The 15,444-nt window shown below is 39.5% G+C and overlaps 1 protein-coding gene across 1 annotated transcript in view; it reads right to left on the bottom strand.

Moving 5' to 3' along the window:
* Positions 1–326: 326 nt before the first annotated feature.
* The window catches only part of LOC142335970 (putative Na(+)/H(+) antiporter nhx-9), a 47,008-nt gene continuing 31,890 nt past the window's right edge, over positions 327–15,444 (bottom strand). The window contains exons 5-6 of the mRNA XM_075384393.1: positions 12,125–12,310; positions 327–1,475 (exon numbers count right to left, since the gene is read on the bottom strand). Coding sequence (XP_075240508.1) covers positions 532–1,475; positions 12,125–12,310 — 1,130 coding nt within the window. The 3' untranslated portion in view covers positions 327–531. The remainder of the gene's footprint in view (positions 1,476–12,124; positions 12,311–15,444) is intronic.

The following is a 15,444-nucleotide window of genomic DNA, read 5'->3' as shown; positions in this document are numbered from 1 at the left end:
ATAAACCGACTAGCGTCGGATTAATTGCTCTCGACAGACAGGCGGGGCAATTTAATTTAGGGGTGTAGCTTAGAAATATTTGTGTGCAAAAACTCGGGCATGATAACGACTTGAGTTCAGCTGCGGACACTTGTGAATAAGAGAAATTTAGATCACGCATACCAAAAAAGTCAAGCTCGCAAAAGTCACTCCGAAAGTCAAAATGATCAAGCAAACATTTTGCATAAAAAAGACCAAGACGCTTACAATAATTGCTTCACAGTTGGTTCGGGAGCAATTAAACAGGTAACACTGCTAGAACCTTGTTGGAAAGCTATTAAAACGCGTTCAACAGATATCGATTTCAATTAATTAGCACACAAGAGGCTAATATAAGTTATCCATTAACATTTACTTTAAGTATTCGATATTTCAAGTTTTGAAATGATATGAACAAAGTTTTACATAATTCAGCAATCAACTTCCCAATGACGAGCAACGCAAGTGTTTGACGAATTTAATATTTCTCATAAAAGCTGTTGCCTTTACAGCCTATAGTTTAGAGCTGGCACCACCTGAGTCGACATTAATAGCCTCGCTGTTCATATTCGTTTCCCGGTCGTCTACGAGCACCTTCAGTTCATTGCCAGAGCTCTCAGCCTGCGATGGAGTGATCCTGGAATTCTTTGACTCCTCACTTGGATATTCTTGGATGGAAGGGTTGAAGGTCACTTTAGATTCAGGTCTCGCGGAAGACATGAAACTTCTCGTTGATGGCATTGTACTGGAAGACCTACCAGCACTTCTCTCTTTGGAGGTTTCTATCGATCTGCTGTCAGGCAGTCCGTAGAGACGACTCAAAGCTCTGCCTGGTTGTTTCAATCTCTTTCGCTTTGAACGCGAACTCCGCGACGAAGCCAGGCGAACGCGCTTCGGCAGCTCACGATCCCAAGCACGTAAGGAAGACGTGCGACCCGGGGGTATCAAGATTTTCTGAGAGCGTGCAGCTTCATCCATCGTTGCAACGGACTCTTTCCAAGGCAGATACGATTCAACAGCAGCTGGATTCGACGAAAGAGAAGAGACAGAATCGAGATCTTCCTCCTCCTCCGCTATACTCCACTCTTCATCGCTTTCAGAAACTACAATATCTCCATTTTCCATCTCTATTTGCACATCAGTCTTTGAGATTCTAGGATACTTCATGTGAAGTCCTCCACTGCTAGACTCAGAGCTATGATCCTTCGACATGACAGCGCTCAGCTCTACCTGTTCGCCAACGTTATCGGTTCCCGAGAGCCGTTTTGAACGAGCTTGTTTTGAACTCGGACGTGTTGCAGAATACCTTTGATCACTGCTGCTAGCTGTCAGCCCATGAAGACCGCCAGAACTTTTCTTGTGTAACTTTGAATTGATCATATGTCTAAGCGAGGTATAGCTTTGCATGTGATGAAGTGCTTCACCACTATTTGCTCTTGAAGGTGTCTGGTTGGTACCTATAAAATACAAAGACTTTTACACTATTAAATAAAGCGTAAACTAAGGTTTCAAGAAACAAACTACACATCTTTTTCAATTATTCGCATACATTGAACATCACTGCCTGGGATGACCGTGATATGGTTTGTAAGAAGTCCTATGGTTTGTAAGAAGAAATAATCTTTGGTATGATTTTCAAGATTTTACATGAAATTGGTAGCTTAGGCAGATCAGCACGTTTTCGATGTTTTTCCCACCGATGGAACATTTTATGGTCCATTTATGGGTTATTTTCTGGCAACCTGCCAGCTATGTTTAGCAATTTAGTAGCACTCCAGTTTATGTAAGTGATTTTCATGCAGTTTTAATACAAATACATGACTTTGCAACTGAATAGACTGCTAAAACGCGAGGGAATTAAGATGAGTTTACATGAGATCATCTAGGCAAATAAAGTGCAGGGGATCACAGCATGACTGCCAGGTTTCAAGGAAAACAGTTTTAACCCTCTGTGTGATGCCTCTAATGCTAGCATCTTTAAGGCCCAGCTGGCTACTACTTAATCCAACCATTCGTGGTCGTTTGAGAGCAATTCGCCCCGACGTTAGTCATGACTAACATCGGGCGAATTGCTCTCAAACGACCACGAATGGCTGGCTTCGGTAGTAGCCAACTGGCGCTTAGGAGTGCTATCATTATGGGCATCACACGGAGGGTGGAAACTATTTTGATTGAAAACCTGCCAGTCCTACTCTGATCAACTGCACTTTATTTCACTAGATGATCTCATGTAAATATCTCAACTTATTTCCCTCGTGTTTTACCAGTCTATTCAGTTGCAAAGTCATGTATTTGTATTAAAAATGCATGAAACCCACTTACATAAACTGGAGTGCTACTAAATTGCTAAATAAAGGTGGCAGGTTACCAGAAAATAGCCACCGTTGGCCCCACTGACCTACGTTGAGACTGAAACAGAAAATTTAGACTCGATGGTCATTTCCACCTCTAAAACATATTCCACTTACGTCAGGCGAATTGTTCTCAAACGACCCGCAAGCGGTTGGCTTCGGTAGTACCCAGCTGGGTCTCAAAGCTCAGAAATGGTAGTATTGGGGGCGGAGGAGCTGAGCGGAGTACGGGGGGGGGGGGGGGGTGTTACGCTATGAGGGGGGGGGGGGGCGTCAGGTAGAGGAGGATGGACTGGGGATGTGAGTGGTGGGGGGAGGGGTGATTGAGAGGGGGGGGGGGGGTCGTCAAACTTTCAAGAGTAAGAACCGCCCTTCGCACCAAGAAATTGTTCCCTCAAAACAGTTTTGGTTGAAGCACAACATTGATAGTCCCAGAGATGGTCAAAGTCTGAAAACTTTACAGCTTTCTCAGTGAACGAAAACCACTCACCAAACCACCTTTCTGGGGTACAACCAAGAAATACTCTATGTGGAAGGAAAACCACCAAAAACTACGGTTTCGGAGCAATATCAGAGACTGGGGGAGGGAGTGGGGGTGGGAAGACCAATTTAAAGATTAAGATCCGCCCTTCCTATCATGAAACTGTCTCCTCAAAACAGTTTTGGTGAATCCCATTCTTGGAGTCTGGTAAGGCGTAAGGCTTTAAGAGAACTTAGAACAGCCACCTGTTTATCCCGTTGGTCAGATGAAAAATCGGTCCAGCGAAAAAATGCAAAAAGAAGACAAGACTAATATAATTGCCACAGATTTCGTTTGAGAGCAATTAACAACTCTGTGGAAAGAGAAACACCAAAAACCAAGTTGCGGAGCAGTATCCGAAAAAGGCTCCTCAGTGAATTGTGTTGACCATGGTCAACCAAAGTCTGTACATCGGTACAGTAGTCCTATAACAAAAACATAACCCACTAGCGTCGGGCGAATTGCTCTCAAACGACCGGTGAGCAGTTGGCTTCGACAGTAGCTAGACATGGTTAAGTGAGGCCAGCTTTAGTTTAATTGAACGGTAAGGTGAGCGCAGCGGGGGGGGGGGGGGGTTGGCTGCACGGAAAAGTCAACTGCGTCAGACGAAAGATCGGTCAAGCGAAAAATCTCATTAAAAAGACCGACAGGACTAATATAATTACTACAAATTTCGTTTGAGAGCAATTAAACACGAAAGACAAATGTTGCGGGTTCCGCCGGACTGGATAATTTGGGCACCAGTAGTTATCGAGACGTGCCCTCAATTTTGACCTATGACACTGCGCACAGGCTCCCATAGGAGTTAGCTTGGTCTAAGCAGCATCGGAGCACACAAGACGGGAATCACAGACAACGACATCCACGGGTGTATAGGCGGCCACGGACCAGAATCTGGAACCCTCAAGTTGCCAAGCAACAGCACCCAACAGATGTTGCACAATCTGTGCCGCGGGACCCTTTAAAGGACATAGTCGGTTCTCCCTACACACTAGAAGCAGGCACTCAGGTAATTACGATCCGAAGGCAGGTGGCATCGAGCCCAGAAGACAGGATGGTTAGGCAACAGAAGACCTAATGCAAGGTTAGGGTTGATTTGTGAGGGAGGAGTCTGAAGAGCAGCTCATTCTGTTGCTTCTAATGTGTAGTGTATGCCCTTTGCCATCTCCCATTTTAGAAGCAACCGATTGAGCAGCTCTTTGGACTTTTCCCTCACGGATCAGCGAACTCGTTCAAGGGCCTTAGGAAGAACCAAAAGTTTATAGCACTGATGCAGGCGCTAAGACAGGTCAGAGGCAGCTGAACCAGAACAGAGACCAAGTCGAAGGCCATAGATGTGCAGACCAACCCCAGCCCCAAGGGCATGTGCTATTTCGCATCATAGCAAATGGAATCAATATGCTCACAACAACACACACCCCAACAACCTTCAAATGAATTGTAATGGTCTCAAACAAAAACTATGACATCATTGAGTGGATGCAGAAGAACATCCAAACAGCTGCCATCCAGGAGACCAACCTCAATGAAAAATCTAACCTCATAAGCCCACCTAGCTACCGCATAGTCCAAGAGAATAAAGACAAAGGTGGAGGCCTAGCTTTTATCGCGAAGGACAAATTCAGTTCCAGGAAATCAAACTTAAGACTTCTGACTAACACCTAGAAGTCCAAGCCATAAAACTCACCGAAGATAGCAATAACATCAAACTAGTGAAAACCTACGAACAAACTTTACTAGCTATCATACAAGACTTCAGTCAGTAAACTAATTGAGTTAGATGACTGCATTATTGTCGGGGATTTCAATGCTCATAGCCCTCTCTGGCACTCAAAGCTACCGGAAGACAGAAAACAAAATTGCAAGTGAAATAGACCTCTCTAATCTTTCAATTCTCAGCGACCACAAGAGTAACTGATTCTTGTGAAAGCTAGCCAGACATCAGTCGTGCCATATCACGAATAGCAAGGAACAAGGAATGGCGAACCAGGTTCAGAGTACGCATTAGGTTCAGACCCTTTACCAAAAGTTGTACCCACCACCTGCGAAGCCATCACATAAAGAAAACCACAAAACCACAAAGAACATTCATCAACTTCTGCAAAACTGACTGGGCAAGCTTTAAGGACAACATTTAACTAAAACCGAAAAAAAACAATGGTCAAAAAATTCAAATACGAGGAAACTACCTTAAGGAAAGCTGTCAATGCCAAGGCTGGCATGCATATCCCAAAATGAATAACTGAATCAGAGTTTGCTAATTCACACAGCGAAGTAATAAAGCTTTCTCAAAAAAATGAAATTCAGAGAAAATATCCTGGGTACCCCAGAATACACAATTATGTCATGAAATAAACATTGAAATAAACTCATTCAAAGTCAAAAGTGCAAAAAATGGTGAAGAGTTTTTACAAACACTTAGTCACAGAAGTAACTGCTCTAAAATCTGGAGCACAGTAAAAGGACTTTCATCAAGTAACACTAAACCACCTGCAAACAGCCATATTCTTTGACAGAACGCAGACTACTCACCATGATCCAAAAAACTGCGCAAGTTTAACCAACAATTCACTCCACACCCCAAGAAAAATGAAAAACAGAAAAGAAATATACTAAGAACAATGAGAAAGCCGGGAATGGGGGAGAATGCTTAAAAGTAAATGAAAAAGCTAAGAGACACAAAAAGAAAGGACTAGATAAAAGCATTGAACTCGCCATTGCTACTGCATGAAACGTTTGTGGCGTTACATGAATTGAAACAACTATAGAAATAAAATAGACAGATCGACCACCAGTCCTTTAATAGACCACTGGACTTTTTGGGTTAGCTTCGGACTGTCATTTTTATGACATACATAAGCTCTAAAGGAGAAAGCCCTAAAAGGGCTTTTCAAAATTAGGATCTTTTCCGTTTGTGCCCCCTCAGCTTAGTGGGCGCATATTATTTGCACCCCCCAGATGCGCTTGCAATATTTGGGGGGGGCACAAACGGAAAAGATCCCAAAAGTAATATTCAAAATCAAAAGCTCAAGACTCTAATATTCAAGAATTAGGGCATATGTTTGGCACTACTTAGATGCACACTATTGACCTTAAATAAGAAAATGTTCATAAAATTTGAAGTTTCATAAGTGAGCTCAGAAGTCATTTTTTTGAGTGCGGTAAGTCATTGAAAAAGACAATTCCAAGAAGTCACGGTAAGACGAAACAAAAATCTGTTAGACGAAGTAAAAAAACATAGCAGGACAAGTCCTGAAATACAATTCAAAGAATTGAATGACAAACTCAGACGTCCTCTACTTGACCAGCAGATCAATTGAACAATACCAGCCAGAACGCAAAAATCATCAATGAATTGAGAGACTAAAAGAATCAAAACTAAACAAAAACAAACTCATTGCTAAAACTCTCGAAGCTTTTAAACCTAAGGCAAAATTTTTTCCCTTTAAAAACACCTATTACAAAAATATGTTCAAAACCAATTTTTGTTTTTGAAATCGGTCCAGTATTATATCTGCAAGACCTGAAAAATATTCATTGGCCTTTGAAGATCGATTAACTCGAAAATGACCAAAAAATTTTAGAAAACGAAATCAATTGCAAATTATTGAAATGTTGCTGAAAATCGTGATATAAATATCTTCAGAAACATTTCTGTGTCTCTAGAGGCTATCCAGTAACCCAATTCCAAGCTTTAAAAAATTCATTGGCTCATAGGTCGATAGGCAATAACTTTTAGAAAACATTTCAAACTTCAAAAAATAGAAATTCGTTCTATTAAAATGTTGAAAGCCATTCAATTGCCCCCTAGCAACTATTTAATAACATACTGTCAAAAACTGGATGCGGTTACCTGGCTACTGAGGCAAGAAAAAATAAATAAAGTACAAACGTTTTTAAAAACTTGAAAAAAATTGCAAACTCTATCAAAAAGTTTCTAAAAGTCGAAAGGTTAAATTGTTGAAAACAACTCCATGGAAACTAAAAACTATGCAATAACCTTTTATCAGAACGTGGAATTGGTTTTCATGCAAATGAGAATGAACGAGTATCAAAAACTGACAAAAACTTTAGGAAACATTAAAAAAAAATTGAAGATCTTATCAAAAAATGCTAAAATTCGAGACATTAAAAAATGAAAAGCATTCCCTTGTTACTAGAAACTATGCAGTGCCCTATTAACAAACCTAAAAGGAGATTGCCCCGTCCCTGAAACTGGAAAAACTGAAAAAAATGATGAAAATTTTCAAAAACCTGAAAAAAAAATGCAAATTTGTTCAAAAAATTTGCTAAAATTTGTGATATTCAAAAGTTGAAAACTATTCCATGGCAACTAAAAATTTTTCAATCCTTATTATGAAACCACTAATGAGGTTTTCTTGCCCCTGGGACTCAAATAACTTGAATGATGACAGTAAATACGTCAAAAAAATTGAAAAATTTGCAACTTTTGTTAAAAAATGCTAAAATTCATGATGTCAAAAAGTTGAAAACCTTTCAATTACCACTAAAAACTGTGCAGTAATCTATCATCAAATTCTTTATCAAACCCTAGAGGAGGTTTCATGACACCTAGGGCTAAAAAACTCAAAAAATGTCAGAAATTTTCAAAAAACCTGAAAAAAATTGCAAAAATTAGTATCATTTTGTGTGTTTGTGTTTGTAGTACCACGACATATAGCTCATAAAATGGTCATAACAAGCAATTTTGTTTCGCAAAAGGCCTTCATCAGCTTTTAAAAACTTCAACTTAAGACTAATCAAACAAATATCTCAAAAAGTCACAAAAAACATGAAAAATTGCACCATTTTGAGCCGAAAAACTCCTAAAAATGACCTTTTAACCTTAAATTAAGACCATCCCAGCAGCTGCACCACTATACGCACTTGAAGGACTACTAAATCCCACTTTGGGCCTCTAATGAAACTTAATGCCCGCTGGGCTTTACCTGTTTATCCCGTTTTGAAAGATCAAAGTCATTGAAAAATGTGTGAACACATCTTAAAAAAAAAACACAGCGCACCAATACAATTCAAATTCTTTGAATTGTAAAAATTAGGATCGCTATAATAGCCGCCTAGAATTGAGGACGCGGCTATTAAACAGCAAATAAATCGCAAAGAATACAAAAATGCGCTCAAAAGCTTTCACTGAAAAACTGTCCACACTCAGTTGAACAAATACAGCAAGGAACTAGGCAGAACTCCACCAAAGACAGCAGTGGACGAATTGCGCGTATCCGATTGGCACAACTTAGAACTGGATGCTACCCCCTGCTGAACTCTTACTTGAGTAGGATTTGCTACACTGTCCCACTGTTGATAACCACTGTCCCAAATGTGAAGTAGCACCGCATGAATTAATCACATTTTCCACTGCAGTAAGAACACCACGGACCTAAAAGTGATTGCCCTGTGGGAAAGATTAGTAGAGGTAGCTAACCGCGTGTCACCTGCAATGGCGAAGATGCAGAAAAGTTACCGCACCACAAGCAAATTGTGGATAGGCAGTCACACTATTGTATCTTTTTTATTATTATTATACAAACGCTACTAAGGATTTAGTTAAAAACAGCAATAAGGGCCAATATCCCGCCAGAATTACTCGCGAACTGCAGCTCTGTGCGACAGCCACACCAATGACAAGGTGAAAGGCTGTTAACTCCAATAACATCCAGGAAGTGAAGACAACTGAAGACCATGATGAAGGGCCACTGTACCAGCCAGAATCAGCAAAAAGACACTGGCGGGTATTCCCTTTAAAAAGGGTGGTCTCCTGACTTGAACCTTTGGCTACCGGCAAAACATCTACCAGAATGGCTCCTAGCTAGATGCACAGTGTTCATTCACAAGGTGAAGGGGTCACAACAGCGGGCGCTCCCCAGGGTGTTCCTACCATTGGTGTGGACTCGCGGACCCTTGGTCAAGTGCCCGACCCTTGGCGTGGCCAAGAGATCGTAGTGAACATCAGGTTCTACAACAAGGCAGGTAGCATCCCTATAATGACAGCAAGGTCCTCCTCCAAGTAGCTGGGCCAAGTAGCGTGGCCAGGCGGCACAACGGTAACCTGCATCCAGAAGCTTAAAAAGCTTGACTATCTGAAAAAGGCACCATGCAAACCACAGCAGAGCATCTGAATTCTGAAGACGTAATTTATCCCGGGTCTCTGTCAATAGTTGGTACTCATCGTTTGTCCAAAAGACACCCCCAAGGAGATGGCATACCCGTCTTACTCAAGAGGTTCCCAATGGTGTCCATGAGATGGCAGGCAGGGTTCTTCGCGAGACTGAAGGAAGCCATGAAGAAAGCAAGGCTTTGCATCGACGGTGTGACTACCCACAGCTTGAAGGAACTGCGACTCGGGTACAGGGACAACAGTAAATGGACAGACTCCGGACAGTATGGGGGCCATGAGATCTTGATCACCGGCACACTTCATGACAGGCTCCACCTTCACCGCAGTTACGAATATCAGCCAACCTTATGACAACAAAGACCAGAATGCACAGGTGACACAGTGGACAGGACCCATCATGTGACGCTTGTGGGAGAGACGAGAAACCTTTGGGCACATTCAAGTATTTCCAAGCTGGGGTGCAAGAATCAAGAGGCATGACAAATGTGTGGACCTGACCAAAGGCCTTCTGGAGAAGCATGGCTACAACACTCATCGAACCAGTCACCAAAACGGCTCTTGTGATCAGGGAGCCAGGTTTTGTGATGTTCTAAGACGGAGGTGCAAGAGTGATAGACAACATCTGCAGATTGAGAAGAGAAATACAAGGCAACAGCAAACTAATACCAGACGTGGAACACAATGGGATGCACAGGACAGGGGTACGCTCTGCGTGCATGAGAACTCCTACAAATTCACGGCTAGCATTCCCTCGTAGGCCAATCAAAACAAAAGATTCTTGCAATATATTTGTTTGATGTGATATTGTACATGCGATGTGTGATATATTATGTGCGATGTCTTGCTTATACAAAGTGTTTGGACTAAATAATACCAATAAGCCGTAAACTGTCAGGAACATTCATAATTGAATTCACTAAGTCAATATATTCAATTCCATTTACTTGAAACAGTGAGCGAAGTTATTCGGAAGTCAACAGTGAAAACCATGCCTTATGTAATAAGAAAAACGTGATTCAAAGTTAAAACTAAACCAATTATTAAAAAATATGTTTCCTTCCGAAGGCTAGTAATGACAAAAGCATCAGAAACAATAAGATGATCTAGTTAACTATAGGTAATAAGCGTATTCAGACAGAATTAGCCGGCTTCTCGGTAAACAATGAAAAACATTGACCAAAAATAAAAATCTTACCAATTCCATTGATTATCCGAACATGATTATTCTCGCAAAATATCCGACCATGATTATTCTCGCAAGATATCCGACCATGATTATTCTCGCAAAATAGCTATCAACTGCCATCCAAAAACATTTCCCAAATCAACGCGAGACTAAGAAAAAGAAGGCGAAAAAACAAAAACAAAAAAATTAAAGTCAAGAAACATCTTTTTAGTTCCATCAGGTGAAAAAAGGACAAAGAAAACCAAATAAGATAATTGAAAAATAAAAAAATGATCAAAAAAATTGGCATCTAAGTAATAAAAAATAGCAAACACAAGAGCCGATAAAATGATCAAAATTACTCCGCTATATAAACAGATCTAATGCCAATAAGAACTGTTATAATCGAGAATAAACGAAAAGACCAAAAGAAAGAAAAACGTGGGTAGAAACCAAAAATCATACAATTTTTTTTCAAAAAAATTGAGTCTTGAAAGCCACTGACACGAATTCAAGCGACTTATATTTATTGGTGTGTCAATGGCGACAGAGGCAGAAGTCATAAGTTCGCAAATACTTTTTGAAAAGAAAGTGTCAAATCGAGTGAAAAGCCACTAGCCCCTAGAATTATTAATTCGATTAATTATGCCTCATTAGCAACCGATGAGAATTGCACTTAATAAGACTAATTCAGAAGACAAAATATATCAGACTAAACGTCGGAAGAATTGCTCTCGAACGACTAGTGGGAGCTGTAATCAATTACAGCCTGCTTCACTCAGGGGGGGGGGGGGGGGAGGGAATTAGGATCTATTCTGTTTTGGCCCCACACCTTAGTGAGTTTATATTCTCTACGCCCCCCCCCCCCCAGTCGCACGTGCTATTTTCTTACATAGTAACGGGCTATATAACAACATATAATTTGTAATTGAATTGGGGGGCGTAAAAAACACTGGGGGGGGGGGGGGCAAAACAGAATAGATCCAGAAGTTCAATAGTGGGCTTCAAACGATCACATTAGAGGTTAACATATACAACTATTAACATTTAAAGTGAAAAAATTGCACCAGTTTCGGCGCACTTTTCATTTGACTTTAAAAATTAAATTGCCGCCAATTGAGTTCAGTTGCTTGAAATTGTGATTGAGAGAGAATTTTAGCTCACGCGAAAAGCAAAAAGTTAAGGGCGTAAAAGTCACTCGAAAAGTCAAAATTGTCAAGCGTAAATTTTGCATAAAAAGACACATATGTTTGCAATAATTGCTATGAACTTCGTTCAAGAGCAATTAAAAATGAGCAACGCATACAGCAAAGTTTAAAATTCGCTAATAATTTTGAAAGCGGTGTTGAGGAAACATTTAAGTAAATTCTAAGAACCACCATTCACACCATGAATTCATGTCTCCAAAACACTTTCGGTGACTCGCATACTCAGAGCCTGATTAACCCAAAGACTATAAAAGAACTTAATGGCGGTACCTGTTTATTTCGAAAGGGTCAGACCAAAAATTGTTCAAACGAAAAAAAGACGACAGGACTCATAAAATTGCCACAAACTTTGTTTGAGATCAATTAACAATTTCGTTAACTGTCCCTTAAATACTTCGAGAAAACACAAGCTTCTTAGAAAATTTCATCTGCTCAATCAAACGGAAGACATTCGATAAACCCAATTGCATAAATATTCTACGTTATCCGAATCAGAAAAAAATTAAGGCAGCAATCTCATCCCTATAACATGACTATCGGACTATTTCATCTTAGCATCAATATCTGACAGCTAATAACTTAACACCTGATGGTCAAAATTGATTAGAATGGCTAGAACTTCATCTTATACCAGTAAAAATTATTCTTCAAAACCTGCAATATTCTTACCCGCATGTTCTCGATCGACAATCTTTATTTTGTTTAAGAGCAAAATGTTACTTTTACCACTGGTTCGTTCCTGTCCACCACTGGGGATAATGCGTGAAATTCGTTTGAAGGGACTTTCCATTGTCGCACGATGAAGCTTAGCGTCTTCCAATAACTTCTGATTCGAGAACAGATGGTGACGACGCTTCAGTCCTTTCGGCAAGTCCAAGTACGTGTCTGTATACAACGTGTCCCCGTAGTCATCTGAACAGTCGCAAACATAACATTTTCACGTATGTGAAGCTTGCAAAATTTTACCGAATTCCTCAATTAGTTTGACCCGGTTTTCCTTCTCTTGTATTATATAATTCAAACTCGATCTTCTTCAAACTTTGTTTTAGAACAAGTAAAGTGTTTGCAGAATAACTGACAACCAACGTCAGTTGAAACACGGTAGACTTTACAAAATAACCAGCAAACGACATAATTAACCCTCTATGCATGTATTATGCAATAACTGCACCCTCTTTGCATGCAATAACTGCTCAAACCCATTTCATAAACTTGCGTTTTACATACCTGAAGAAATGCATTGGAAATGCATTTACATTGGAAGCATTCCGAAATTAAGGCTGTTGCTTGAATAGAACCTATTTTGAGGGGTGGAAATTCATAACCCGTATAGCTTAGAGGGAAATGTCCCCGACTCTTATCCAAGAGGTCGCGTCGCGGCTTTGAGCCGCTCCCCAGTCGGAAATTTTTGCACATTAAAATTTTTTAAGCTTTTATCAAAATGTTTGCCTCGGTAGGCGTTCGAGAGCAATTCGTCGGACGTTAGTCGGTTAATGTTCTCGTTTTTGCAGATGCAATTTTGTAAAAACCTCTGACTATATAAGAGTTCGGTCAGCAATATTTTTCTGGTAATTAATTTAACTTTTGCAGGAAGCAAAACAAATTTGTCTTAAGTTGCATTTCTTCAGGTATGTAAAACGCAAGACAAATTTGTTTTGCTTCCTGCAAAAGTTAAATTAATTACCAGAAAAATATTGCTGACCGAACTCTTATATAGTCAGATGTTTTTACAAAATTGCATCTGCAAAAACGAGAACATTAACCGACTAACGTCCGACGAATTGCTCTCGAACGCCTACCGAGGCAAACATTTCGGTAAAAGCTTAAAAAATTTTAAGGTGCAAAAATTTCCGACTGGGTAGCGGCTCAACGCCGCGACGCGACCTCTCGGATAAGAGTCGGGGACACTTCCCTCTAAACTATCGGGTTATGAATGTCCACCGCTCAAAATACGTTTTATTCAAGCAACAGACTTAATTTCGGAATGCTTCCAATGTAAATCACTCAGAAAAGAATCAAAAAGTGAGGCGTGAAAAATGAGATCAAAAAGGTACAAGAAAACGTTCAAGCAAAACACACAAAAGATGTTGCATAAAAAAGACACACGTTTACATTATCTGATTCAAACATCCTTCGGGAGCAGTTACTAAAACTTTTTAATGTTTCCTCTAGCTATGATTTTGACCTGCAAAGAAACCAGGCGGAACAGCCGTCAAATTGTAGGAAAGTAGCCGTCCTCGACTCGCTTGACGAAATCGGGATTGCAAGAAAACATAGCCGACCTATGTTCAAAGAATTTCTCTCTAACGACTAGTGGTCAGCTAGAATCTATTGCAGTCTCCTTAGGTCATGTGCGGGGGGTGTAGAGTAACTAAAATCAGTAAGAAGGCTTCAAATTATTCTATATCACTAAAAATACTTAAAAAAAAGTGCAAAAGTACACCAGTTTTTTTGCTTTTTTTCATTTGCCTTCTAGTAGTGAAATGCCACCACTTGAGTCCAGCGGTGGACATTCGAGAATGAGAGAGAAATTTAGACCATGCATATCAAAAAGTAAAGGGCGCAAAATTCACTTGAAAATCGACAAAGGTTCAACAAAAAATTTGCAAAAAGAAACATCAAAATGTTTGCAAGGATTGCTTGAAGAGAGCAAATAAAAAGAAAAGAAAGAAGAGATAGGAATTGAGTGAATTATTCTAAGTGTCAAACAGTGTTATCGGTTAATCCCGTTTCTTATAATTTTGCTCTTTTGACATTGACGGTATTCACTGCATTGCGTAATTCAATGAGTTAACTTACAAACAATAACAGTGAGTGAAGTAAGTCACGAGTCAAACTTATGAGCTGAAATTAACATTTTTATAGCAATCTCAAACTCAGACAGTCAACTAAGGGTATAACCCCATGTGATCAAAAAAGAACAAAACTGCTTAGGAATCATTTAAAATGGGAACACATACAACAACCTTGTGACTAAAGCAGACAAAGCAAAAGAGCAAAAACTAAAGAAATTGGCAAAAGTCAGTTAATCATTGGGCGTCATATTACGTAAACCTCATAACTACATATAAAAAATCTTAACCATACTAAATTTTGAGAGCTAGGTCAAAATATACCTTTTTAGCAATTCTACTATCTAAAAAGAGAAGGCAAGATTTAAAAACTCGAAAAAAACGTTTCAAAAACAAACCACATCCCAGTCATCAGGAAAAAGCTAGCTAAGAGTTGGAACCAATAAGAGGACCACAATTATGGCGCAACATAAGGTCAGTATTGCGAATTGTCAATTTTGACATTGCATTAATGAGGCCACAAAGGAAACATACAATACTAAAAAACGACCTTTTATTTTTGAAAACAATTTGTTAAAATCATTGAACGGTTCTCCTACATACTCAAGATACTAAAAAGATTTACTTGTTCGTCATTAGCACCCAATGAAACATGTCATTAATGAGATTAGGTGATAAGTTATAAGTGCAACAAATGGTAGCAAAACTCAAAAAAGCAATAACAAAATGAACAGCGTATAAGTCAGAGAGCATTAAAAAAGAACAACCAATTAACGCAGTTTATTAGCCATATTTATCCACAGATGATACCTGCCATTATTGACAATAAGTTATCAAACACAACTGAACAACAGAAGTCGCAGAACTTAAAACTTCGATAACAATTCTTCAGAACAATTAGTATCAAGGTCATAGAGAACATTAGATTTGAACTGAAAAAATTAAATGTAATGAAAAATCTTTATTGGCAACCTTTGAGACCTGTCCCTAATGAGATTAAAAGATCAGACAATAAAAATTCAACACATTACACGCGAAAATCGTGAAAAATTTCGGAAGAAATAGAATCAACGTCAAGAAAACCACTAGATACGAACTCAAACAACTGAATAGATTCATATAAATATTGTGAGCAACCAATAGTAATTATTCATATTAAGTGATAACAAAACATATAAAAAAGGTTAAAAAAAAACACTCAATTTTATGACAAGGAAGTGTCGAATTCAACAAAAGCTCTAGGTGCCCGTTGAC

Source organism: Convolutriloba macropyga, chromosome 3 (assembly GCF_964194025.1).
Source record: "Convolutriloba macropyga chromosome 3, txConMacr16.3, whole genome shotgun sequence".
Lineage (NCBI taxonomy): Eukaryota > Metazoa > Xenacoelomorpha > Acoela > Convolutidae > Convolutriloba > Convolutriloba macropyga.
The sequence above is the reverse complement of the archived record's forward strand: the minus strand, read 5'-3'. Positions and strand labels throughout refer to the sequence as shown.